The 27,651-nt window shown below is 33.6% G+C and overlaps 2 protein-coding genes across 2 annotated transcripts in view; both read left to right on the top strand.

Moving 5' to 3' along the window:
• Nucleotides 1-11,311, top strand: part of tmtc1 (transmembrane O-mannosyltransferase targeting cadherins 1) — a 69,278-nt gene extending 57,967 nt beyond the window's left edge. The window contains exons 16-20 of the mRNA XM_056455978.1: nt 50-194; nt 2,533-2,670; nt 4,791-4,913; nt 7,282-7,359; nt 8,833-11,311. Coding sequence (XP_056311953.1) covers nt 50-194; nt 2,533-2,670; nt 4,791-4,913; nt 7,282-7,359; nt 8,833-8,955 — 607 coding nt within the window. The 3' untranslated portion in view covers nt 8,956-11,311. The remainder of the gene's footprint in view (nt 1-49; nt 195-2,532; nt 2,671-4,790; nt 4,914-7,281; nt 7,360-8,832) is intronic.
• Nucleotides 11,312-15,982: 4,671 nt separating this feature from the next.
• On the top strand, nt 15,983-25,468 carry ovch1 (ovochymase 1). The gene is made up of 13 exons (XM_056455110.1): nt 15,983-16,049; nt 16,147-16,197; nt 17,826-18,015; nt 20,353-20,428; nt 20,515-20,704; nt 20,800-20,939; nt 21,696-21,849; nt 21,925-21,963; nt 22,042-22,261; nt 23,233-23,387; nt 23,461-23,565; nt 25,087-25,223; nt 25,303-25,468. The coding sequence occupies exons 1-13, from the start codon at nt 15,983-15,985 to the stop codon at nt 25,462-25,464; spliced, it is 1,686 nt and encodes a 561-aa protein (XP_056311085.1). The 3' UTR covers nt 25,465-25,468.
• Nucleotides 25,469-27,651: the final 2,183 nt, after the last annotated feature.

Here is a 27,651-nt window from a genome sequence, read left to right as displayed (position 1 = left end):
CTGTGAACTAAATCACAGGTGTGCATGTGTGTGTGTGTGTCTCACACAGGGCCCTCCAAGTGGTCCGTAAAGTGGATATCCTGACTCCTCTGGGTGCTTTATACTACAACACAGGGAGATATGAGGAGGCTCTGGAGGTTTATAAAGAGGCGTCCACACTGCAGCCTGACAGCACAGATATCTGGCTCGCCCTGGTGAGATTACAGTCACACTTTAGCCTAAAAAAACATGCCATCACTTCCTATCTCAACCTTTTTCCAGTTTAGCCGGTTATGTTTAATGTTTTCATAACAGTGCATCCAATTATTTTTTTTTATTAGTGATGCTGGTTCTGGCAGTATATGTCATATGTAGCAGTGCTGCCTATATATGTCATGTATTAGTGGTGCTCAACCCTGTTCCTGGAGATCTACATTCCTGCACAGTTCAGCTCCAACTCTAATCAAACACACCTGAACCAATTAATTGAGACCTGAAGCAGCACTTGATAATTACAGCCAGGTGTGTTTAATATGGGTTGCAACTGAAATCTGCATGATGGTAGATCTCCAGGAACAGGGTTAAGCACCCCTGTCATATATAGGCAAAATTTATATATTTAAAAAAATATCCATTTCATATTTTTTTCAACCATTGTAATTTCAAATATGTACATATATGTTTACATTTATTACCTATAATGTTATATATGTGTTTATATATGGCCATATATTAGCGTATCTAGTATATTTGAACAGATACAGTATGTACATATTTGAAATGTTTAGTGGTGCTGGTTCTGGCAGTATTTATTTTAGCCATATGTATAGGAAAGTCTTTAATAAAGAGGTATAATGTAAGCCACTAGCCAAATCGAGCCAAAGAAGCCAGCCAACGTCTTGATGGCTTTTAAAGGACTACAATCACATGATGCAATGCAAATGATACAATCATATGTACATCTGTAGAATGTAAAACTGTAAATATAGCGAGTGGGGGGAGCTCATTATATATTTTGGTTTGACTTTGCTTGTTACAGCTCTCTCATCAAAATGGAAATCCGATGAATGGAAATATATACAATTCATATTCATATTTGGATTTCACATATAAAATTTGTCATATATAGGCAACATATATTTTGAAATAGTGTAAAAATGTCCATTTGCACCAATGATGAAAATCAACTTTGGTAAGGTGTTTAAATAGGACCCAAATCTCAGTGATTTTTAGGCCCACCGCAACATGACGTAGGAGTGCAGTTATCCCCGCCCACCGATTTGATTTACAGGCGCCATGTTTCTATAATAACATGTATACTCATATCCACAGAACATTGTTTAGCTAAAAAAACTGTGATTAAAATATTTGCTACAACTCTCTGCGATTTTATAAGTTTAAAATGTTTTTAAAACAAAGCATGTTTGTAATAAAGAGACAGTAAATCACCACAGCAGCATGGTGTCCGCAAACACTAATGTGTGTATTTGTGTGTGTGTGTGTGTGTTCTCCAAACAACATTTGTGTAAGACTCATCATTTCAGAAAGGCTTGAATGAACTCCACTACAAATACATCAAATAACGTACTTAGTATTTTTGACTAATGAGCCGTATTTCCGCTTTACCCGAGTCTGTCACTAACTGCTGTTTATCTGATGGTAATTTGCATTTAAAGCCACTGCCTACAAAAACAGCTACAATGGGCATATTCTGGAGGCTATAATAAATTATCTGATGGGTACTTTAAGCTGAAACTTTACAGACGCGTTCTGGAGACACAAATGTCTTACATCTTGTAAAAGGGTAAAGTATGTTTTTAAATCATTGGGATTTCAAATATGTACATGTGTTCACATTTATTATCTATAATGTTATATATGTGTTCTTATATGGCCATATATGAACATATCTAGTAAATTTGAACACATACAGTATGTACATATTTGAAATTCCAATGGTTGACAAAAAATATTATTACTATTACTAAAATTATTTTTAAATCTATGTTGTGTACTTGAGATTTTATATATGTAAAATCAAAATATGAACTTGTATTTCATAAACTATTGGCATTTATTTCCATACATGTGATTTCTATATGGGAGATTGGTGGTATTTTCTGTACTGCATCATGGCTAATATAATATTTCACCATGAATTCTGCTGTTCAACAAATCTTTTGCTAAAAAAATTGAAAGAACCCAAACAGATCAACTAAAACATACACAATCAGTCAATAATAACCTCAAATCTCCCTTTTTCAAGGTTTACAGTTACTGTTTTGAATCTATTTCCCTGTGGAGAAAATGAACAGGTTTTACTTCAGACTGCAGTGTTGTAAGCATTGGCATGACTTGATCTTTGAAACCGGTTATTTCAAAGCGTATAGCATCAGCTTAATTGAGTCTCCACAGACCTTTCACTGTGATTCACATCACCGCCTTGAAAAACAAAGGCCAGGACCTCTCCGGTTACCTTCTGGCTGCTCTTTCATTCCCTCCTTCCTTTTTTTTTCAACTCGTTTGTCTCTTCCCATCTCGTTGCCTCCACAGGCGCAGGTTTTAGCCATGGCAGGGCGCTCTACGGAGGCAGAGAAAATGACCCTGGGCATCATTTCAAAGACCAGCAACTGCATTGAATGTTACCGCTTGTTGTCTGCCATCTACAGCAAACAAGGCAACCACACTGAGGTGTGTGTCTTTACATGTCAGTTCATGCACACTCCCTTATATCGCACCATACTAAACACAAGGTTTCTTCATCAATTGCTGCTCTGTGAATCGATTTTTGCTGGATCTTAAAGGAGTCATATAGTTTATATGTTAGCACTGTTGACTTCTTTTAGTGGACCATGTTGCTCATTATGAAAAAGATAATGTAGAAACTCAATTTCTATGACACAGTAATCACAAACCATATTTTTGTACAGTCTAAATGAATAGAGGACAGCATTGTCGTCTATAAACTCTAAAAATGAATACATGTGATAAATATATAGAACCTATACATAACAGGTGCAACACAAAATCTTGGTTAAAAGTGAAAATGTCTGATTGGGGTATTTCAACTCCTGACATCTGGCAACCGCATTCACGAAGGGTTACAGGTGCTGGTTTAGTTTAGTTTTAGGTTCTGTTTTGTTTAATTCATTTCATTTAGTTGTTTTGTTTCATTTTTATGTTTTGCTTTCATTTGATGTTTTGGTTTGTATTTTTCATTATGTTCTGTTTCATTTTGTTTGGTTTCATTCATTTTATTTAGCTGTTTTTCTTTCGTTTTATGTTTGATCTTGTTTCGTTTTTTGATGGTTTCATTCATTTAATTTAATTGTTTTGTTTTGTTTTTTCATTTCGTGTTTTGCATTTTTCGTTTTATGTTCTGTTTCGTTTTGTTTGGTTTTGATTTCTATTTTTTGTTTTGTTTGGTTTGGTTTCATTTATTTTGTTTAGTTGTCTTGTTTTCTTTCGTTTTATGTTCTGTTTTGTTTGGTTTGGTTTCATTCATTTCATTTAGTTTAGTTGTTTTGTTTTCTTTTAGTTTTTTTAGTTCGTGTTTTGTGTTTTTCATTGTTTCATTGTTTTTCATGTTCTTTTTTGTTTGGTTTGGTTTCATTTGTTTTGTTGTTGTTGTTTTCTTTTATGATCTGTTTAGTTTCATTCATTTCGTTTAACTGTTTTGTTTTAGTTTCTTGTTGCATGTTTTTCTTATGTTCTTTTTTGTTTGGTTTGGCTTGATTTGTTTCTTTTGTTGGTTTGTTTAGTTTTTTTCATTTATGATCTGTTTGGTTTTGTTTGTGTTCATTCATTTTGTTTAGTTGTTTTGTTTGTTTTATGTTCTATTTTGTTTTGTTTGGCTTGGTTTCATTTCATTTAGTTGTTTTGTTTTATTTTGTTTTGGGGGTTTTTTCATGTCGTGTTTTGTGTTTTCCATTTTATGTTTTGTTATGTTTTGTTTGGTTTGGTTTTTTGGTGATGTCTCTGGGTGCACTCCAACTAGGCTATCTGAACCGTGCCTGGGCTAATTTCCCAGTTTGTTTGATAAGTGTGAATGCTCCGAATCGGGCCCAGGCCCGGTTCAGTTGGCCAACCCTGGCCTGGTTGGAAGAGGTGTGCCAGAGCACGGTTCGGCTGGGCTTTGGTATGGTACGCTTGTAGTGTGAATGCAAAGTGCACTTGAGCCCTAAACTGAAGATGCGACGTCACTTTTAAGGGAATGTTTCATATGGATTTATTTATCATTCTTACTTTTCAATGAACACAAACTGTACCCTCGCTACACGTCAGCTGCCACCTTCAGTAATCCTAATACATGCAGCATGAAGATTTATGATCATTTATGAGCATCAAAAGTGGTGGATCTGTTCAGCAAAATATTTGACATTTTTCATCATAGATTTCAATAACTAACACTAGTCAGCTGGGTTTTGAAAAGCAGTCTTTTTGATGGTCTCACGTGCAATAGATTCAGAAAACCAAGAAACGAATTTTCATCTAAAGAAAAAAATCCATTTACATATATGACATAGGGGTTAGTTACTAATCTGCCTCAGTCCACGCTCAACAGCTGTAGTCGGCAAGTTCAAAACGAACACATTTTATTAAATCACACTCAGGCGCCTTGAACCAGAATAAATTGCATATAATTTCTTCCTATCGCTCATGCTCATGCTTCCTATCAATAGCGGTTCTCTCAGCCTCAAAGAGAAATGGCATTGTGAGAAATCACCTCCTGACAAAGCAAGCGGAATATGACACTCTGCAAGAGATGCTGAGTTTAAATATGTGTGCATGTGTGTCTGTGTGTGTTTCAGGCTCTGGATGCATTGAAGACGGCACTGCAGCAGGAATCTTCAGAGCCCGCGGTGAGGGCAGAGCTGCACTTCTCAATGGGAAACCAGCTTCGAGAAATGAACGAGCTGGATCGAGCCTTCCAGGTAAAAGCTCACTTCCAGCTGTCACTGTGAGGAGAAGAGCTCCTCAAATATTCCTTTTCCTTACAGTCTTGTTTACCAGTTTTCAGCTTGCCTGCAGACAGTTCTCATTTGATGCATGTTGCAAATAACAATAGCCTTTAATGGAATGGAAAGATCTAATTGGATCGGATGGCTTATATTGTTTTGCATGTTCATGTTTTTATCAGTCCTCTCAGGGGCATTTTTGCTAATTTATCTGAAATATATGCAGAAATGCACTCTTAAATATAAAGTTGAAGTCATAATTATTAGCTCTCTTCTGAAATTTCAAAAAATAAAGAGATTTCTTTAAAGATGTTATTTATTGTTATGTTAATAGCAGTCCGGCTTCTGTTTAATCTGCTGTGTGGATCAGACTTGCTGAATGGACAAAGTCTGACTACATAAGACTGAATGCTGGGTAACTGCGTTTGAGATTCTTGCTTCTTCTCTCACCTTCACACTGTTTCCTCACTGCTGCCCTGATACTGTCAGACGAACATCAGCCGCCTCCTTTCATCTCCAAATATAAACAGTCCAGAACGCGCCTCATTCCCAAGCTTTGTTCTTAAAGCAAGACACTGCAGGTCAATGGGGTGAAAAATATCTGATAATTACCATCAGACTTTCCGAATGAAGAATTGCAAACGTTTTTTTATATTACTGTTTTTTTAAAAGAGTATGTTTAAATATGCAAATGAGGCAGACACATAATCTTGGTTAAAAGTGAAAATGTCTGATTGGGGGATTTCAAATCTTGACATCTGGCAACCGCAATCATGAATGGTTGTAGATGCTGGTTTAGTTTAGTTTGTTTTTGTTTTGTATTTTGTTTTGTTTGGTTTCCTTTATTTCATTTCACTTAGTATTGTTGTTTTGTTTTGGCTTTTTTTTCGTTTTGTGTTTTTCGTTTTATGTTCTGTTTTGTTTTGTTTGGTTTAATTTTTTTGTTTTGTTTTGTTTATTTCGTTTAGTCATTTTGTTGTTGTTTTTTGTTTGTTTGGTTTTATTCGTTTCATTTCTTTTTTGTTTGTTTGTTTTGTTTAAACTTTTTTTGCTGCATGTTTTTTGTTTTGTTTTGGCCTTTTTGCTTTTCATTTTATATTTTGTTTACTTTATTTTGTTTGGTTTCATTCATTTCGTTTCATTACATTTTTTTGTTTTGAGCTTTTTTTTGCTTTGTGTTTTTTTGTTTTGTTTTGGCCTTTTTTCGCTTGGTGGTTTTTGTTTTTCATTTTTTTGTCGTTTTATTTCATTTTGTTTGTTTGCTTGTTTTGTTCATTTTGTTTAATTTCGTTTAATTTCTTTTTTTTTGTTTTGGGATTTTTTTCTGTGTTTTTTGTTTTATGTTCTGTTTGATTTTGTTTTGTTTTGTTTAAGTTTTTTTGTTTTGAATGTAAAATTGCAAACACTTTAAATATTACAGGTTTTCCAAAAGCACATGTTTAAATATGCAAATGAGCTGTCATTTCTTTAAATAGGCACTGATTTGCATACAATTGTAGTGTAATTGTTCCAACGTTTGTTGGATATTGGAAGTCAGGTTCAATATTCTGGTTACTCTCTTTTCTTTTCTTTTCTTTTTTACCTCTTATTTTGATCTTTCTTATCATAATTCAGAAGATACATACAAAAAAATACATTTTGACAGTTTTCATTGAAGAAAATGAATACAATCAGGCAGATGATGCATGAACACAGACTTGTATAAAAACCTTCAGAATATAGACTTGAATAAAACTGCTGAAGCAGAGATTTATGGCTTGATTATTTATTATTTTGAGAAAATGGCCTTAGAATATTTCTTTTTATTGAAATCTACAGACACAAATTGATAAAGTGTGACAAAAAAATACAAATGTTGTTGTCTACATTTGCCTAAATAAATAGCACCTTATAAAACCCTAAAAGCTCAAAATTGAAGTATTTTATTGCGTGCAGCGTCTCTCTTTAACTTTTAAGTGTCTTTTCCAGGATTCCTGGTGAACTCAAGGATTAATTTGGTTTAATTCTTTAATCCCTGGACTCTTTCCAGGTGTCCTACTAATATCTGGCCTGTAGCTCTACTATTATTTCGAACACAAAGAGACAAACAACAAAAGACTGGTCTCAGGTTTATATAATAATGCTATCCAGTTAAAAGCTCAATTACAAAGCTGTAAACAAAACGTCTTTTTCATTTTTTACTGTATTTTAATGCGCTGGAGTCAGACTAAATGTGCTTTCAGTTCTCGAATGGATCATGTTTCTTACACAGCGCAAAACAGTTCAATGGTTTAATGCTCTTGAATTCATCATTGGTGATATGTGTATTTATAGTATATAATAGGTGTTAATCTGATGTTTTCAGAGCTACAAGCTTGCTGTGGAGCTCAAACCCGAGCAGTCGCAAGCCTGGATGAATATGGGTGGCATTCAGCATATCAAGGTATGACGGCTGACATTTGGATCTGATTAAATATTCGTGTAGAAAATTTCACAGCTAAATCAAAAGGAAAAATACATTTTGCATAAAGAAAGAAACGGTTCACATTTTCCTTTGGATTCGGACATTATTGTCATGATAATGTATTCGCAGATGCATGTACATAAATCAAAATGAATGATATGTTAAAAAATGGGGCAACACGGTGGCTCAGTGGTTAGCACTGTCACTTTACAGCAAGAAGGTCGCTGGTTCAGGTTCGGGCTGGGTCAGTTGGCATTTCTTTATAGAGTTTGCATGTTCTCCCCATGTTTATGTGGGTTTCCTCCAGGTGCTCCAGTTTCCCCCACAGTCCAAAGACATGCGCTATAGGTGAATTGAATAAACTAAATTGGCTGTAATGTATGAGCGTGAATGAGAGTGTATGGGTGTTTCCTAGTACTGGGTTGCAGCTGAAAGGGCATCTGCTGTGTAAAACATATGCTGGATAAGTTGACGGTTCATTCCACTGTGGCGACCCCTGATGAATAAAGAGACTAAGCCGAAGGAAAATAAACGAATGAAGGTTAAATAATTATATATTCATTTTTATTATAATAAATTTAGGTTAAATGTGCAAATAAATACACATTAAATTATATTATTATGTAATTATGTTATTATTAATTTAGTTTTTTTAAAGGATAACATTTACTTGTTATACAAAACTGTGTAATAATTGTTTTCAGTCAGCTGTATCTTCTGTTTTCAATTGTTTTATATTTGAATTGGAGGGAAATGTGCTTATTTATTATAATGCTAACACTTTAAGTTCCTATTAGATATTGCTATTATTCCAAAACAAACCTGTCATAATCTTAATAACAATCATGTGCATTTACTTTATACACAAAACTATATAAAATACTTGATTTTAGCCAAATAATGTGATCTATTTTTAAATTTGTTCATGCATTTTTTATTTATTAACAGATGAATATTAGATATCATTGATGAATATGCATAATTACAATGACTGTAGCACTTTACTAATATGTCCTGTATGATATTGTTAATTAATGAATTAGCTAACAATAATTATATTTAATATATATTTTAGGGAAGAAAAATAAATATATATATATATGTTTGTATTATTATTATTATTATTATTATTATTATTATTATTATTATTATTATTATTATAACTCAGGTCTATCACCTACTGTAATATTATGCAGCTTTTGCTTTTAATAATGTATAAGTGTTCATAGTAACTAAGAGGAGTAAATAGAATAAAATTGAATTAATAATAATAAATTGTAAAGTGTCATTATGCACATTTTATTTGATTTAAATTTCTATTTTTAAGCATAATTTCTGATTCATGCCTTGATCTGGCGGACATGTAAACCCAACATGTTGACCCAACTGTTTTGCCCTGCCACTGTAACATGAATTTTTGCATCCTTGTTTTGATTGATTGTTTTATTTTAGGGAGACTATGCAGCAGCACGAATGTACTACCAAAGAGCTCTTCTCCTCTCCCCCGACTCCAAACTGCTGAAGGAGAATCTGGCCAAGCTGGACAGACTAGAGAAAAAGCTGCAAGGGGCCTAGAAGAACATCGTGACCTGAACCATCAGCCAAACGAGGGAGGACAAGAGCGGCAGAAGAGCCCAAATAAGACTCAGGAGATGATTAATGACTGCTTCCTTCCCCTTAACGCTTTACACAGGGGGCTTTAGGATACAGCTCCTCCAAAAAAGATTCTTTTTAAGCCTCTACATCCAGGGCTGGACATGCAGATACCACTGACCTCCCCACATGAAAATGTACTGTAGTAACTTATAGTAAATCTAATAGTGTTTTTAAACCATACTAGAGTAAAGCACTTGAATTAATGGATTGGCTTCATGTGGTGATTCTGTAGTTGCTATGGTAACACCACAAATAAGGGGATTTTTTAGTTGCTATGGTAACAACAACTGTAGTAATGTAAACATGTGATTCTGTAGTTGCTATGGTAACACAACAGCTATAACAGTATAATTAAATGAACTGTGATTCTATAGTTGCTATGGTAACACCACAACTGTAGTAATGTAAACAAATGTAATGGTTCTAAAGCTGCTATGATAACCCATTTTCCTATGGAAAAACAACAGCGATAGTAAGGTAAACAAAAATGGTGATTCTGTAGTTGCTATGGTAACACGACAACTTCAGTAATATAAACAAATGCATATCAGCATAGTAATATAACAACTGTGGCAATTCTTTAGTTGCTATGGTAACACAACCACTATAATAATAAAAAATATGATTCTATAGTTGCTACGGTAACACAACAACTATAGTAATGTAAACACGTGATTCTGTAGTTGCTATGGTAACACCATCAGTATTGTAATATAACAAATGTGGCAATTCTTTAGTTGTTATGGTAACACAACCACTCTAATATTATAAAAAATGTGGTGATTCTATAGTTGCTACGATAACACAACAACTATGGTAATGTAAACTCGTGATTCTGTAGTTGCTATTGTAAAACGACAGGTATGGTAATATAAAAAATGTGGTGATTCTATAGTTACTATGGTAACAAGCACTATAGTAATATAAACGAATGTGGTGATTCTTTAGTTGCTATGGTAATACAACAACTATAGTAATGTAAACAAATGAGGTAATTCTATAGTTGTTATAGTAACACAACTGCAGTAGTAATATAAACAAATGTGATTCCGTAGTTGCTATGGTAACACAACCGCTGTAGTAATATAAACAAATGTGGCGATTCTATAGTTGCTATAGTGACACAACCACTGTAGTATTATAAACAAATGTGCTGATTCTATAGTTGTTATGACAACACAACAGCTGTAGTAATATAAACAAATGTGGTGATTCTGTAGCTGCTATGGTAACAAAACAGCTGTAGTAATATAAACAAATGAAGTGATTCTATAGTTGTTATAGTAGCACAACCGTGGTAGTAATATAAACAAATGTGATGCTATAGCTGCTATGGTAACACAACAACTATAGTAATGTAAACACGTGATTCTGTAGTTGCTATGGTAACACAACAACTATAGTAATGTAAACAGGTGATTCTGTAGTTGCTATTGTAAAACGACAACCACAGTAATATAAACAAATGTGATTCCATAGTTGCTATGGTAACACAACAACTATGTTAATGTAAACAAATGTCCCAATACTGTAGTTTTCTCCAACTATAGGGTATTTCATAGTACAATACACCACAGATTACTGTAGTTACATTTTATCAGTTCACTATTTAGTTAATAATACAGTATACTGGAGCATTCATTAAAGAGTAGTAGATACTATAATATAAACAGTATAATACACTTTACTAAAGTGTGGTTCATAGACACTATAGTATTTACTATAAATACTATAGTATTTTCTTCATGTGGGACAGCAGCATATTTCACAAGTTCTCGCCATTTTTCCTGTCTGTTCTTGTATTAATTCGGGATGTTCCATCTCTGAGAGGGATTTTTTTGAGATGTGGGGTCGTTCCACTCGACCGCTGCGACTCTACGTTCTGCTTCAGTGATTGCAAAGCCTCTGAAGCGTTTTGGATAAATACTGCGAGTAGTTATGAAATATGACTGGGCATCTACTGTGTTCCATGAACACGGCAGATTTTACATAAGAAGTAATTTTAAATGAAGGAAAAAAAGACAGGGTTTTCCATCGTGTGCTTTAATTTGATTGTTTATCATGCGTCAATGTTGTGGAATGTATCTTGGACTAAAGGCGTATTGACCTGTGCAGTGAATTACATATCATATTTTCCTCCTCAATAAGCTATAATGCTGAAGTCTGTTTAAATTTCAATCAGGGCTTGATGTTAATATTTTTAACCTCTGGTTTTTTAAGGTTCCTAGTGGCCAATTACTTTTTTATATATTAAAGCTGGCTATTGCATGCTACAATTTGCTTGTCAATGTATTTTTTTAATTACTTAAATTAATTTTTTTCCCTAACCTTTTTAAATTGGTCATTTTTATTAATACTTTTATGAAAATATAATAAAAATGAAATGCAAATGGCACTTAAATATGCAATTACAGTCAGTTTAATGAAGCTCAAATGTAGCATGAGTCCACTAACAGCAAAAATAATGTCATAAGCTAACATTTTTTTTAATATACAAATTTGAAACTCCGTCGTATTAATATGAACGCAAACCAAGTCACTGTAGTACAGATTGAGCCATTCAACACAAAAATATATAATGTCTAAAATGTAAGTCACTTGATATTATTTAAACTATTCTGTACTGAATAGTCAAACCTGATTTTGGATGTGGATGGATATTTCAGATAGCAGCATCTCTTATCATGTCACATTGATTAACTAGACGATGATCAGACAAACTGAATAGTCAAAACTCAAAGGATATGGATAGATATTTGTGAATACAACTTCTCTGATCATCACATTGATTAAGCAGACGATGATCGGATGTTATAAATGTAGCAACTTTAAGAATTCGGATTAGTTTTCAGCTGTTTGGATGTCTTTATGAAAATCAAAAGTCTCTGTCACACACACGAACAGACAGCGAGGGCCTCGACTGAAAATCTCAATAAATCTCTTTCATGTTGAGATTACCTCTCACTGGGCTCTCACTTGCTCTTTCACTTATCCTGAACTAGCCTTACTGTCAAGTCCTATTAAAGTAAAATCCATCTCCCCAATGTGGATAGTGGAATTGGCTACATTCACTTATTAGTATGGTGCTTATGACTTATTGTGCTTAGACTTATTAGTATTGATGACCACAACTGATGTCCACTTAAATTTTGGAGTCAAAGGGACAGTTCAGTTTCGCCCTCCTATAAATTTATTTTCCTAAATGATGTTTAACAGAGCAAGGAAATTTTTACAGTATGTCTAATCATATTTTTCCTCTGAAGAAAGTCTTATTTGTTTTATTTCAGCTAGAATAAAATCAGTTTTTAATTTTTTAAAACCATTTTAAGGTCAAAATTATTAGCCCTTTTAAGCATTAGATTTTTTTAATGTCTACAGCAGTGTTTCCCAACTCTGTTCCTGGAGGCACACCAACAGTACATATTTTGGATGTCTCCCTTATATGACCCATTCGTGTCAGGTTTTGGGATCTTTTCTAATGTTCTGCTGAGTTGATTCAGGTGTGTTTGATTAGGGAGAGGTTGAAAATGTGTACTGTTGGTGTGCCTTCAGGAACAGGGTTGGGAAACACTGGTCTACAGAACAAACCATCGTTATAGAACGATTTGCCTAATTACCCTAACTTACCTATTCAACCTACTTAAGTCTTTAAATTGAAAGTTAAGCTGCTTTCTAGTATCTTGAAAAATATCTAGTAAAACGTTATGTACTCATCATCATCATCATTAAAGATGAAAGAAATCAGTTATTAGGAATTATTTAATAAGAATAGGAATGCTCCGATCAGGATTTTTGCAGCCGATACCAAGTACAGATACCTTGTCATGGTGATCAGCCGATACCAAGTACCGATAATGCTTCAAGCTTTAAAATGCATTAAGCACATTTTACCTTTTAAGTATGAACCTTAAGAGAAGATCTCGCCTTACCTACGAGAATAAATGAAGGATGCTGCATATAATACCTTAAGCATGTCTCTTATAACCATTTAGATGTGAATATGGCATGACCAGAAGCAGCTTTACAGAAAACAATTCATTCATATTACTTTGGCTTAAGCTATGTATAATATACAGGAGCCCTTGTGCATCTTCCTCTGCTTGTAAACTCATCGGCCAGATTGGCGAGTACCGATCAAGTTATGAAATGGGATTATCAGCCGATACCAATCTTTGGCTGATCGATCGGAGCATCCCTAATAATAACAATAATCCTGACTTCAACTGTCTATATATAATATTATGTATATATATATATTTTTTTAGGAAAAGACCATTGATCTTCATTGATTTCCTTTTTACTATTACAGAAGTCAGTGTCTGCTTGTTTCCAATGTTCTTTAAAATATTTGATTAAAAAAAAAACTCAAATGTTTATCACAGAGATGCCCAAACTACGTCCCATGGGCTAAAGTTGGCCATTGGTAACTTTTAATTTGGCCTGCCGTCCCACCTTAGAAAGGACGTAGTTTTTTTTTGTAGTTTGTTTTATTGTTGAGCTACAAAAAAGCAAACTGAAAATGTTTCAATTAAAGGTTGTGAATAAATCAGATTTAAAAAAATACACAGTGACTGATGGCTAGCAGACCATGCAGAAGGCAGACACAGCTTTACTAGTGTATTTGGCATTGATCTCCATTGTGTTAATATGATTAGCCCTAACCCTAATATGATTAAGTCTATTTATTTATTTATTAATAATATGAAATAAATTAAGAAATTAGTCATGGAAACTTTTATGTATTAAACACTCTAAAAATATCTATATTGCTGCTTTTTCAACCTACTTATGTAAAAGTTTTCACAGTATTTCCTATTATATTTTTTCTTTTGGAGAAAGTCTTAATTTTTTATTTCGGCTAGAATAAAAGCAGTTTTTAATTTTTTTTAAAAACCATTTAAGGTCAAAATTATTAGCCGCCTTAAGCATTATTTTTTAGATGTCTACAGAACAAACCATCACTATACAATGACTTGCCTCATTACCCTATTTAGCCTTAATAACCTAGTTAAGCTTTTAAATGTCACTTTAAGCTGATGACTAGTATCTTGAAAAATATTTAGTAAAATATTATGTTAATTTCATAATAGCAAAGATCAAATAAATCAGTTATTAGGAATTAGGTTAAAACAATAATAATTCATTCTGACTTCAACTGTTTATATATAATATTATGTATATAGATATTTTTAAGAGTAGACCATTGATCTCCATAGATTTTTTTTTACTACTAAAGAAGTCAATGTCTTCTGGTTTTCAACATTCTTCAAAATATCTAATTAAAAAAAATGTTTAAAACAGAGATGTCCAAACTAGGGCAGTAGTAGTAAAAAAAACGATTGCATTATTTAATATGATTAGGTCTATTTATTTATTAATAATATGAAATAAATTAAGAAATAGACATGGAAATTTTTATGTATTAAAAACTCAATATATATATATATATATTGCTGCTTTTTCAACCTACTTATGTAAAATGAGCAGGAATACCACAATTCTTCAGATTTTTGGGGGGACAGCTTCATTGTTTTATGTGTATCCACTTAAATGTGTAACCTAATCGATTTGTGTTGGGACAACCTGAATGAATTGTGTGGAACCCTGCATTTTTTTAAAAGTGCAGTTTGGTATATTTACCTACTTAGCCCTCAATCATATTTGGTGTTTGGCCCTTCATAATAAAACGTTTGGGCACCTCTGGTTTAGAACCACTTAAGGAAAAAGAGTAACTAATAACAAGCCTTTCATTTCATCAATTTAATGTCAAGCCCTGGTTGTAATTATGCATATCATACATAGAGCATCCTTGAATGAGGTCACATGGCATAAATGGGATTTCTTGATATTTTTGGTGGCCAGAATTTGTCATGCAGTACTCTTGATTACACCGTAATCTTTGCACTTACATTTTGTTGCCATAGGAACCGTTATCAAGAACATTTCTTGAATTCAGCAGCAGCAGCCGTGTGGAACATGTCATAGCGGGAAAGCAATGTGAAGTAATGTATGATTATTTAATAAATATAATCCCATACCAGCGAGTGTCTTTTGTGTTTCTGGAGGTTTTGAGATTGCTCTGGGAGGCAATTATGTGTGCATTCAATTTTTTTTTTTGTCATACACAGATTGCTTTCTGAGACTCTGAGGACAAATGTCAGATGTAATATCCATTGTTCTGATGCGATTCTGAATATATCCCAATGTTTTAAGAAATACACACAAAACTAAGACAAAGAAATGAATATATTAAGCAGCTCAATCTGTCTTTAACTGAATTTGTAATGTGGTTCAAGGTTTACTTTTGATTTCCTCTAATCTGACTGTATTGTAAAGGATAAATGCAGCATTATCTTCAACTTCAACTCTGTGTATGTGTGTTTATGTGTAGTAGATCATATATTATTGTTAATTTAATATTAATACATTTATTTAATCTGAAAAAATAATTATAAATTGTTATTTGTTAAAAATGGCAATGAAAAATGATCACACATACATTGATTTCTTTTAAATTAATATGTTTGATTTCCTTAATATGAAATACTATTGTTAAACAACTGAAATTAGTAATAAAACCATTAGTAATGTTATAATTCTTTATGTTTATTAAAGATAGATTTGACCAAAGAACATATTTAAATGGCCTGTGTGACTGAAGGAAAACTGATTTCTGGGTGATTATTAATATAACATCACCAGGCTTTTACAAGAATGGGAAATTTGTTGAGCAAAGCGTGGAATTCATTGGCAATCTCGACCCACAGGGCGTGCAGTTTCATAAGCGATCCGCAGTCTCTGTCGGCCTCCAGCGGTGAAACTCTGAACTACGGCACTCAGCTAATAACCGCTGATTGCGCCTCACAGGTGTCTCATTGGTTTAATATTCGCGTTGTGTATCGTCGATTCTTGATGTTTCTCAGTTCATTTTTATCAAGTAATATTCATGAACATGTGTAAAAAGTATTTATTTATTTTAATTCTCACTCTTAAGTGGACTAAAGCTGACTCTGGTGATTTATAAAGCATTTCACTAGATGGTTTTGGTTATTTTTTGCTGTGTTCTTGCAATATTTGAGTAACCTCTTTTGTTTATGGTATTTCTTCAAGATGTCCTTTCTTCATATGAGACAGACTGCATTTTAGATAAGGGATGTGACGGTAAGGTATAGTTTAATGATTTTTTCCTTCTCTGTTGCTGTGCAAATAGTCCAGTATTGATTCATAAGCGTTCATGTTAACCTGTTTAAAACCATTAATCAGTTAACATTATTTAAACGTTGTTTAAACAACAACAACTGACTCTTTTCAACGTGGGTTGGTCATGTGCAGGTTGCTTTTCAATTATTTGACATTAAACGTTACTTCAAGGTTGTTTCAACATTGTTGACTAGCTCGTTCATGTGCCTGTTGGGTTGGCTGGCTCATGTGGTTGATTGTGTTGACATGGTTGTACGATATAATACACCTAAATTTGAGATAAAGTTGGTTATGAACAATTCAAGCGTTATGGATGTGGCATTTGCTGTAAAAACTCAAAACATAAATTCACATAGAAAGTATACATTAACTTTATATTGACACATCTGTTTATATTTTCCAAAACAACTAAGCACAAAGTTATGCCATCAGAAAAAAATCAATCTGTACATATTTTTTATACTTTAAATGGGGAAAATAAACATGCGTTATGGATGTGACAAAAAAACTTACAGTTTACAACATACTTTTGTAGAAATTCTGTCAATTATACCACTCAACCCAAAAGAAACAATGCTAATCAAACAGATATGAGTCGGCTCACTATAGAACAAAAATAAGTGACTTTATTTTATTTGACATTTTTGCATTTATGAGGAAAAAGTGTCGTTATGAATGTGACAGATGTGACATTACCACTTGTGTGATTTTGGTAAATTAAATGTAATAGTTTGAAACACTGACAGATACATTAATAAGTATTTTTAAAGTACTGTAAAATACTTGCACAAAAATGCAGAAACGGTTTCTCTATTTTAGTGAAAACTTTTTTTTTTTCATGGCAAGCTTGACATTTGCGTGGAATTGCTCTTGTATATTCTCACATTCCTATAGTAATTCAATAATCAATTGTCTTTGAACAGTGTTGTTGGCTTCTTTGATAGTCATTGGCTGCTAATATGATTTCACTATTCAGAATTTGCAAATGTACACCTTAAGTTTTACTAATGAGCCTACAGTAATTACCCTATTAATTTTATTATTCTTCAACTGAATTTATGTGGATAAATTTCAATATGATTTCCTCATATCTGACAGTATTTTAATGGATAAATGCTGTATTATCTTGACAAACTGCTTTTTTCATATTTCAACACATTAAAAAGCCTACAATCAGAATTATTATAGACCATTTTTGAGGGATGTAAACAATAACAAGGATCCTGACCCATTTCCTGTTTTACATTTTTAAATTTTTATAGCTTCTGAGAGTCCAAAAAGTATTGATTATATTACAATAGCTGTTAACACTAAGTTATGATTGAATTGCCTCTTGTAATAGTTATGAAATAGTCAGACAACAAGCAGGAAACGTTCATGGGCCAATGGCATCACCACATTGAAATGGTCAATCACCCTTTTGGACCTATTTAACTTGTTTTTTTTTTTCAGAAGGCACAAAAAATCTTAAACAAAATGACATAATATAAGACATGTAATTAATGTGTGGAATTAATTAAGTGTGGAAAATTAAAAACATTTGTTGGCATGCAAATATGATTCCTTGTTTCCTGCTTTGTGTTTACTAGATCTGGCAGGCATTCGTTCATTCATCCCAGAAGATGAGGAGGAGGAGGAGAGCCGGATTATTGGTGGAAAGGAGGCCTGGGCACATTCGTGGCCATGGCAGGTTTCTCTGCAGCACAACGATTTGCCAACCTGTGGTGGTGCCATCCTCAACCAGCAGTGGGTTATTACCGCCGGTCACTGCTTTAAACGGTAAGCCCATCCATCCCAAACAGTCAACATCTTCCAGCACTTAGTCAAAAGAAAAAACACATACAGTAAAAATAATGTAATACCTCGGTCATCTATAGACTCAATAGGAGTAATCAAAAAAAAGAATTGCTCACTCCTAGTCTACCCAAAGTTACTTTAGTCATTTATAATTTTAATTAAAGTTATTATACAATTATAAAGTAGTTCAGAAAACTTTATGCTTAATTATAAAGTTTTATAATTAAGATTTTTAGCTAAAACTGTGGTACATCAACCTGATTTCACCAAGTAGGACGTGTTTCTAGATTAACATCAACATTCCAATCAGAATTAAAGGATATGTTTACTGTTTATGTTAAGATTTGGCTTAAGGTAAGGGTTGTGCATTTCTACATGGGAATAATTTACAGTTATGGTTGGGTTTAGGAGTAGAGAATAGGTATGGTTTACATTTTCCAACAAAAATTATGTTCCAGGATCGCATCGTACTTGGCAAAATCATTATGTGCAACTGGTATATGGTGATTTCAAATAATGCAAGTCAACATATTCCAGCACTTAGTGAAAAGAAAAAACAAATGCAGGAAAAGTAAATTAATACCACTGACTTTTGATGGTACAATGAGGCCCCGTGAAGCCAAATAATTGGTCGGTGTAAGAAATTGAACATTGTTTAAAGCTTTATTACCTTTTTTATTTATGTTTGAGTCACCAAGGACCACAGTTTCATCTAAAATTCATCTACCAAGAATGTTATAACAAAAAAAAAAGGTCATTTAGTCAAAACATGTCAAATTTGGTCTTGTTGATACAGTTTCATTTGATATTTAAATGTATAATTATATTTGCTATTTCTGCACAGAATTTTCTAAAAAAAAAAAAAAAAAAAATCTGCAGATTTTTGTGGAATAATTTTAATAGTGTTGTAACTAAATATTTAATATATGAAATAAAATGAATCCCTTTTTAACTTTTATTTAATGTTTACAATGCAAATCTAATTAGATCCACGTACAGCAGAGATGCCCAAACTAGGACCCGCGGGCCAAAGTTGGCCCATGATTAACTTTGATCCCAGTCCCATCTGAAAAGAAAGTAAAAGTGAAGGGGAGGGTTGGGGGTTTGGAGTGATTGTCTTAATAGATTGTCTTTTCTAATTTAACACAACCTTTTGCTTGTTTGTTTTATTGTTGAGTTATAAAAAAGCAAGCTTAAGTTAAATCTGTCAATTAAATGTCGCAAATGGATCAGATTTATTTAAATGTGCATTGAACTCCATTGTGTTATAAAAGGAATAGTTTGTTTTCATTGTAATAATTTAATTATAAAATGTGCACAATTATAATGCAATAATTAACCTAATATGATTAAAGTAATGCTTTCTATTTATATTTAAATATTAATATTATTAATCTATTGTTTAAAAAATGTATATTATTTTAAAAATTAGGAAATTACCCATGCAAACTTTGTACTACAGTCTGCTACTGTATATTTACCTTCGGCCCACAGCCCTCAATTATGTTTAGTGTTTGAGCCTTCATGAGAAAAAATTGGGCACCCTTGATGTACAGTATTTGATAAACAAAGCAAGTCTCTCATATAATATATCTCCTAAAAGGCAGAAAATATTACTTTTCAAACTGTGTATTAAGTAAATCATATGAACATTTTCATATTAGTCAATAATACTACTGAAATTAATTTTAAAACTCAATAAATATAAATTTACACAAGTAAATAAATACTCAAAGATGAGCTAATAATCTGTGGAAATCTGCAGATTTCTGTGCCCGCAGATTCCATGTGGTTCTACTTACGACATTTGTAAGTGTGTATGTATGTATGTATATATGTATGTATATTGCAAATGCAGTCACAAATGTTGCCATGTTATTGGCTGATGTGCTTAATTGACCATAGAAATCGTCAAACTGTACATGTTGATTAAATTAACACATTTTGTTTAAAGATTTCTGGCCCCAGTTGCCTATGTATTTTGCTAAAAATAAGTGCATAGAAATTCTAATAGCAAATTCTAATTCTAACAGCACAATAGTTTATAAAATGCAAGTTTTCTCATTTTTATTTTATTTTTTGTCTTTATTAGAAAGGACAGTAATCAGACAGGAAGCGAAGTGGGAGAAAGGGGAGGGAGGAAGGGGGGTAGGGTCGGGGAAATGTCCTTTAGCCGGGATTCGAACTCGGGACGCCCTGAAGTGCTACCACACCATATGTCGTGCGCTAACCACTATGCTATTGCACCTACCTCATTTTTATTTTGATATCCACTTTAATTTTATTGTGATTTAAATCCATTTCAATGTTTGTGAGCAGTTATAAAAAGCCATCGATGTGGAACGCAGTGGTTGGAATACACAATTTGGAGAATACGAATGAATCCTCGCGTGAAGTAAGTGTCTGTGCGTATTCACATCTAACTTTCCTCCTTTATATGCTATTTTAATTCATATAGCTTATTGTATATTCTTTCAAAAGTCCATACAGGTGCAGAAAATCCTCTCTCACAAGTACTACAACCAGAAGACAAACGAGAATGATATTGCCCTGCTGAAACTGCAGAGTCCAGTGGTGTTCAGTAAATTTGTAAGGCCTATTGGCGTCTTCAACAATGACTTGCCTTCTCTGGAAAACTGCACTGTCACTGGCTGGGGCGCCGTCACAGAGAGTAAGGGAATAAATTAACTTTGTCCTGTATGACCGGTGTAATGGGCTCCATTAATTGTGGTGATATGAGATTAGAGGAGTTTGTCTCTTTTATAGATGGTCCTCAGGCCTCCAGACTTCAGGAGGTCAACGTAACTGTCTATGAGCCACAAACGTGTAACAGATTTTACCGAGGCAAGGTGTTGAGGTCTATGATGTGTGCCGGAGCGAATGAAGGTGGAATGGATGCATGTCAGGTAAACATTTGCATTTGTTTTTGGTATAGCATCGCAATTATGGCTTAATATTTATTTTTAAAATAGATTTTTTTTTCTTTTCGCTCTCAAAGGGTCATTATCTCAAAGCATTATCATGATAAAGAAATGAAAAGAGTCCAAACCACAACTATTACAGTAAAAATTTAAACAATAAACAATAAAACACTGACAACCATTCAGAATCTATTGAAATGTAAAGGGCTTGCACAGCTTAAAGCTACAAATGACATTGTGAAGGAGCTCTGCTTGATATTAAGCCCTGTTTTCAAAGATTTTAACAGTTACTATATTGTGGAAATGATTGGATATACCTCGAGAAATGTTGAATTAAATGAAATACATTGAAGTTATACACGCCAGGCTGTCAATTTAAGGTATAAAAATAAAATTACCTCAGCTATCCAGTGCTAGTTTTGGCATCTTTGTAATGCCGCTTTAAAAAATACTGGAGTTATCACTGACTCTGATAACTAAATTCACTGTTTGATTAGATTGATTACATGAGCTGGATTCACTGGTCAGATGTACTAACAACAAGGAGATACTGCCAAATGAAAAGCATAAACTAAACAAAATTAACAGATTGTTATCATTCATCAGTGTGGACACGTATCGTTATATTTATAGTTATTAAGCTTGATGTGAATTACATGTGGCGGTTCATTCCACTGTGGCGAAAATGAATGAATGAATGAATTACATGTTGTCCCATGTGTGCTCTTGATGTCTCTTCAGGGTGACTCTGGCGGTCCCCTCTCATGTTTCGATGGTGAGAGATACAAGCTTGCTGGAGTGGTCAGCTGGGGGGTCGGATGTGGTCGAGCTCAAAAACCAGGGGTCTACACTACACTATACCACTACAGACAGTGGGTGGTGTCATCTATGCGTGGTATGACCTTGCAGATTTGATGTATGCATCAACGGATGCTCTAAAATTGCTGTTTTATTCCATCATAATTTATAGGTGAACTTACTTCTGAAGTCTCTGGAGCTGATTCAGATGGTAAAGCTTTTATTTCTTTAACAATCGTGTACCTTTGCACTTGCTTTAGTCATCGTTCATCTCCATTTCCATGTTCAGCCCAGTGTGGTCAGGCCAAGACAGAGCCCTGTCAACTGCCTGATGGCTTGGCACAGGTAGTGTCCACTGAGAATGGTGCGTTCAAGGTGGAAAATGTGAGTGAGGCATGTCCGAATGCCTGGCCGTGGCAGGCTAGTCTGCAGAGCGATGACACACATTATTGTAGTGGGGTCCTCGTTCATCCACACTGGGTTCTGGCACCACGCCACTGTCTTGTCAAGTAAGCAAAATACATTTGATCATTTACCTTCAGCTATTGTTCCTTAGGTCACATCTGTATTAATCTGGATGTTCTTTATTGGTGAATGGTCAGATGAGGTACATTACTGTTTCCACTTGGGATGCATCACATGTGACCTTTTTCCCTCTTATATTCCCGTTCTGCATTACCTTTGTTTTATTGTTTTTACCTTAACAATCAGGCAATGAAAAAAAAAAAAAGTAATCTATTAGCATCATTATAAAACAGCTTCACTCCCCACAGATCTGCATATTTTACATGTCTCTCTTATTAAACACAGCTGAAATTGATAACCATCTTTTTAGAAGAGCTCCATCTGACATCCATGCACAGTGTTGAAGATGTGTTTTGGAGGGTAAACCCTTCGAAGTGATTTGGGCTGTCCAATCTTTTTAATCAACTGTCTTTTGAATGTTTTCCTGGAGGGTCATTGTCCTGCAGTGTTAAGCTCCAGACTCTCTTAAAACTTCTGGGAATATATGTTAGAGCTGATGGGTGATAAACTGTGCAGGACACTTGCCTTCCAGGAGCTTGAATGGACATGCTTGGATTACAGTGCAAGAATGAGCTTTTCAATGTATGTGAACTATCTATGCGCCACATTACTAAACATGCTAAACAGGCTCCCAAAATGCTGAATCGCACCAGAAGAAATGCTGATATGATACAATTGTTAAACATACAGCTTTTTTTAAAGACTATTCGACCAGATATATCTATACTGAGTTGGATGTTTTATATCCCAGAGAAGATTTGTAAGCTGTTTACCATATATTAAACTGAAAAAATTATGTAATGTTTTAAATCGAAAGATTTTTATTTTATTATATTTATCTCTTATTGAAATGTGAAGTTATGTATGCCATAAAATAGCCATAAGTTTCTGTTGTGGCAATAAACAAGCAAGCAAATACATGACTTCAGTAATGTTCACAGAGTTTGTCCCTTAGGGCAGGAGATGTGGTGGTTTTGGGAGCTCATGACCTGAACTTTATGTCGGGTCAGACTGTAGATGTGGAAAGCGTTCAGAGTTTGCCTAACAATGGCAGCTACCCGCCAATCTCTGATCTCTCCATGATCCACTTATCTGTTCCAGCTCGGATAGGTATAGGATCAAATGTCTATATGTGTTTTTATGCTTGACTAGTTGTGTAGCTTTCAACATATCCTCCATCCAGGGCCATTGATATTTCCAGTGTGCATAACTGATAAAGATGACGAATTGGTCAATGGAGACTCCTCTTCTTGTGTGACAACTGGTTGGGGGCAAAGAAAAGCTACATGTAAGTCAGCACACTGTAAAAAAGTATGAGATCAATTAGTTCTGATATGTTTTTAGGTCATTGTAACTTATTAAACCAAGTTAATCATGTTCTAACGTAATTTTATAAGTTATGCAAGCTGTTTTAAGTCAGTTTAATATAATTAAAATGTAATGGACTCATAAGGTTAAGGTTTGATTCAGCTTACATATTTAATGCAATAAATCAACCAGACATGGCATTCACATTACATTATAGACTAGAATTGCTGATCAAGGTGGTTTGGAATTATTTTAATTCATTTCTATATTATTGTATTTTACATCCATTCAACAAACCAATTGTTCTATGTAGGCCGGCAAAGGACTAATCAAATCCATCCTCCAAAGGGCTTGTCCTGCATGTGGATATGCAGGTTTAGCGAGGATTATTATTCAATATACAGTGCATCTGCTAAGTATTCATAGCGCTTCACTTTTTCCACATTTGTTTATGTTACAGGCTTATTCCAAAATGGATTAAATTCATTTATTTCCTCAAAATTCTACACACAATACCCCATAATGACAATGTGAAAAAATTCTCTTTGAAATTGTTGCAAATTTATTCAAAATAAAAAAACCAGAAAAATCACATGTACAGAAGTATTCTCAGCCTTTGCTCAATTCTTTGTTGATGCACATTTGGCAGCAATTACAGCCTCAAGTGTTTTTAAATATGATGCCACAATCTTGGCACACCTGTCTTTGGGAATTTTTGCCCATACATCTTTGCAGTACCTCTCAAGCTCTATTAGGATGGATGGGGAGCGACAGTGTACAGCCATTTTCAGATCTCTCCAGAGATGTTCAATAGGATTTAGGTCTGGGAGAGGGCTGGGCTACTCAATGACATTCACTGAGTTGTCGTGAAATCATTCCATTGATTGTTGCAACAATTAAAAAATTTTTTTTTCACAATGTCATTATGGGGTATTGTGTGTAGAATTTTAAGGAAATAAAGTAATCTATTTTAGAATAAGGCTGTAACATAAAAAATGTGGAAAAAGTGAAGTGCTATGAATACTTTCTAGAACCACTGTAGATTAAATTGAAGTAAATTTTTTTTAATTTCTAAACAGTCTGTCCTCTATGTAATGTATGTATTTTTTTTTTTAGCAATTAACACAAACAGAAACTTTTTAAAGAGTAGATGAGGTGAATCTTGAGTTATTGACCTTGCAAATATAATTAATGGTAACCTCACAAAGCATGTTCTGTTGCAACTTTGCACTTGCTACTATTAAGAGCACTTTTAAAGATTTCTCTTTTTTTTAATCCTGTATATCAAATTTAAATCCTATCTAATGTAAAATGTTCTCAATTTTTTCTATTATTTTGTAATATCTCTTATTGAATCATGAATTTGATATGTTATATCTATATTAATCTTGCCATGATAATTTGCAGCTGTGGCAACCAACAAACAAACAAACAGCTCGTCCTTTAAGAGCATCCCAAAATGTCCTTTACAAGCCCAAGTTATGTTTTCCTTTCTAATTAGTGGATTTGCAGCCTGAGATTCTACATATGGCCAGAGTTAAGCCTCTTTCTGAGGAAACCTGCAGGACTGGCTGGGGGAACGGTTTCAACACACACTCCCTTCTGTGTACGCATGCAGCAGCCTCAACCTCCTGCTTGGTACGGTCTTACAGTAGTTTAACACCTCTGGATTGAAGATGTACTGTTCACTTTTCACTTAAATTATATTTTGCTGCAGGGGGACTCAGGCGCACCCCTTCTGTGTGCAAAAAATGGGATTTACCACCTTGTAGGATTAACAACATGGGGCAGCAAGAAATGCCAACCTAAGAAGCCAGCTGTGTTCACTCGAGTGTCTGCCTATCACTCATGGATACAAACTTATATTAAATCTTCTTAATGTGTTTAATAAAGTTTATTTAATGTGGTGTATTTGGTTCAGTGGTTTCTGTAACACGTGGCTGCATACCAGTGGTATACCATCAGTAGGCTCTGTGAGGAGTAGCATGTTTTAATTTACCTGTCTAATGAACATACTAATATCCTGTAAGGTCATGGAAGAGGATTTGAGTGTCAGTTTAGTGATATGGTGCTCTTATTTGTAATTCCATGATTTTGCAAGTCTAGTAGTCCGGTATTTTTATAAGATTTTGTTTTTCAGCAAAACAAGAGAAGCAAGTATACAGTAAGTTGAGAATGCATCACAAAATCAGTAATTTCAGGTCACAAATATTTTCAAATACATTTTCAATTTAATTTTGCAACTTGTAAAGTATTGAAATGACTGTAATTTACACTTTGAAAATGTAAGTGGAAATAAAAAAAGCTAATTCTTGATATTTTGCACCAAACTTTGCACATGTGTCTTGAATAATATACATGTAAAACACATAGCCATTTTACATAATGCTTTCACGTTTTGCATATTACATTTCAAATCATTTTTGATACTAACATCCCAGGGTGTTATGAAAGTCCTATGTTTCCTTAGTGTAAGACTAGATACATTAAGCAAGGTATCCATGGGGTTTTAAAATGTCTTAACTTAAAAGCTAAATGTAGGCATTGAAAGGGCACTAAATCTACTTAAATGTTGTATTGAAGGTCTTAATTTTCCTTTGTTTATGTTTAGCTGCCCAATCTGGTCATTAACACCCATACAATCACCAACAATCCCAATCTCAGTAATACCTTTAACTTATTATTTAAGAACAGCATTTCATTACTTTTATTTATTGTTGAGGATACTGACCTATATATATATATATATATATATATATATATATATATATATATATATATATATATATATATATATTATTATTATTGTATTGTTAAATGTATTCAACTATAATTATTTTTTGATAGGGAAAGTGAAAATCTTTCCCAACTGGGATTCGAAAAACATCGTTAGCATTTAGCCCTGTATAAGTGTTAAATTTCACTCATAATGGTCTTAAAATGGTCTTGAGTCTTAAAGTTAACTTGGTGAACCTGCAGAAACCCTGATTAAGGGCAAATAACATGCAAATGATCATTTTGCTACTATTTCTGCTTGTTCCTTGCATACATCAAATTCGTGTATTAGATTTTCAATTTAATTTTTCAACTTGTACAGCACTGGAATTAGGATGTAATTCACATTTTATAACTGTGGTTGGAAATGGAAAATGTAAATGATTTAAATTAATTTTTATTTTGTGCCAAGGTTTGCATGTCATGGAGAATGTGAATGGAAACACGGAAATACATTGCCATTTTACATATTGCATTGACGTTTTACATATTAGGTTTAAAAAAAATATTGCAACTCGTACTGTATGCTTCCATGCTTGCTTGGTTACAAAGCAGCTAGCTGCATTTCACATTCAGATGCATTTGCAACATGAATATACAAATTTGGTCTTCAAAACTTGCTCCACACATACCAATAGGTTTGATTTCACTACTAAAATAGTGTAGCTTAAACTGTTGCATTGTTCTGCTTTCGAGATTATGGTGTAACGTACATCCATGTGCCACAAAAATTCAAAAGAACGAATCTTTTTAATCGAGTCTTTCTGTGAATCGATTGAACAGGTTCATAAAAATGATTCATTTTCAAATTGGACACTCTGGCAAGATTTATCAACTTGAGTTTGTATTAAAGGTTTTCTTTTCGAAACTTAATACGACTTAATAAATGTATTAAATTTAGCCTAGTTTTTAAAAAATGTCAATGCCTAATGCATCTCAACTTTTAGGCTATTATTTTCAAGTTCATATCTTGACATTTCAAACTAGCAAGCTTGCAGGTATTTAGCAATTGTAAGTTATGTCTCTCAATTCTGAGGGGAATATCGTAGTTTTAATTATTTTTTTATTGCAAAACGTAAACTTGTGATCCTTTTGTTTATTTATAATTTTTATCTGTCCTGTTTCAGTCAGAAGTGAGATACTCAGATTGCATGTGGAAAAGACACAGTTTTTATTCTGTAAATATTAACGGGCTTCCATACATGGTAGAATTGTTTACATAAATTGCTAATTAAACAAAATAAAAATGTGTGCAATACAAATTTAATACAAAACTTCTATTAAAATATGC

Source organism: Danio aesculapii, chromosome 4, assembly GCF_903798145.1.
Source record: "Danio aesculapii chromosome 4, fDanAes4.1, whole genome shotgun sequence".
NCBI lineage: Eukaryota > Metazoa > Chordata > Actinopteri > Cypriniformes > Danionidae > Danio > Danio aesculapii.
This window is presented reverse-complemented; position numbering and strand designations above follow the sequence as displayed.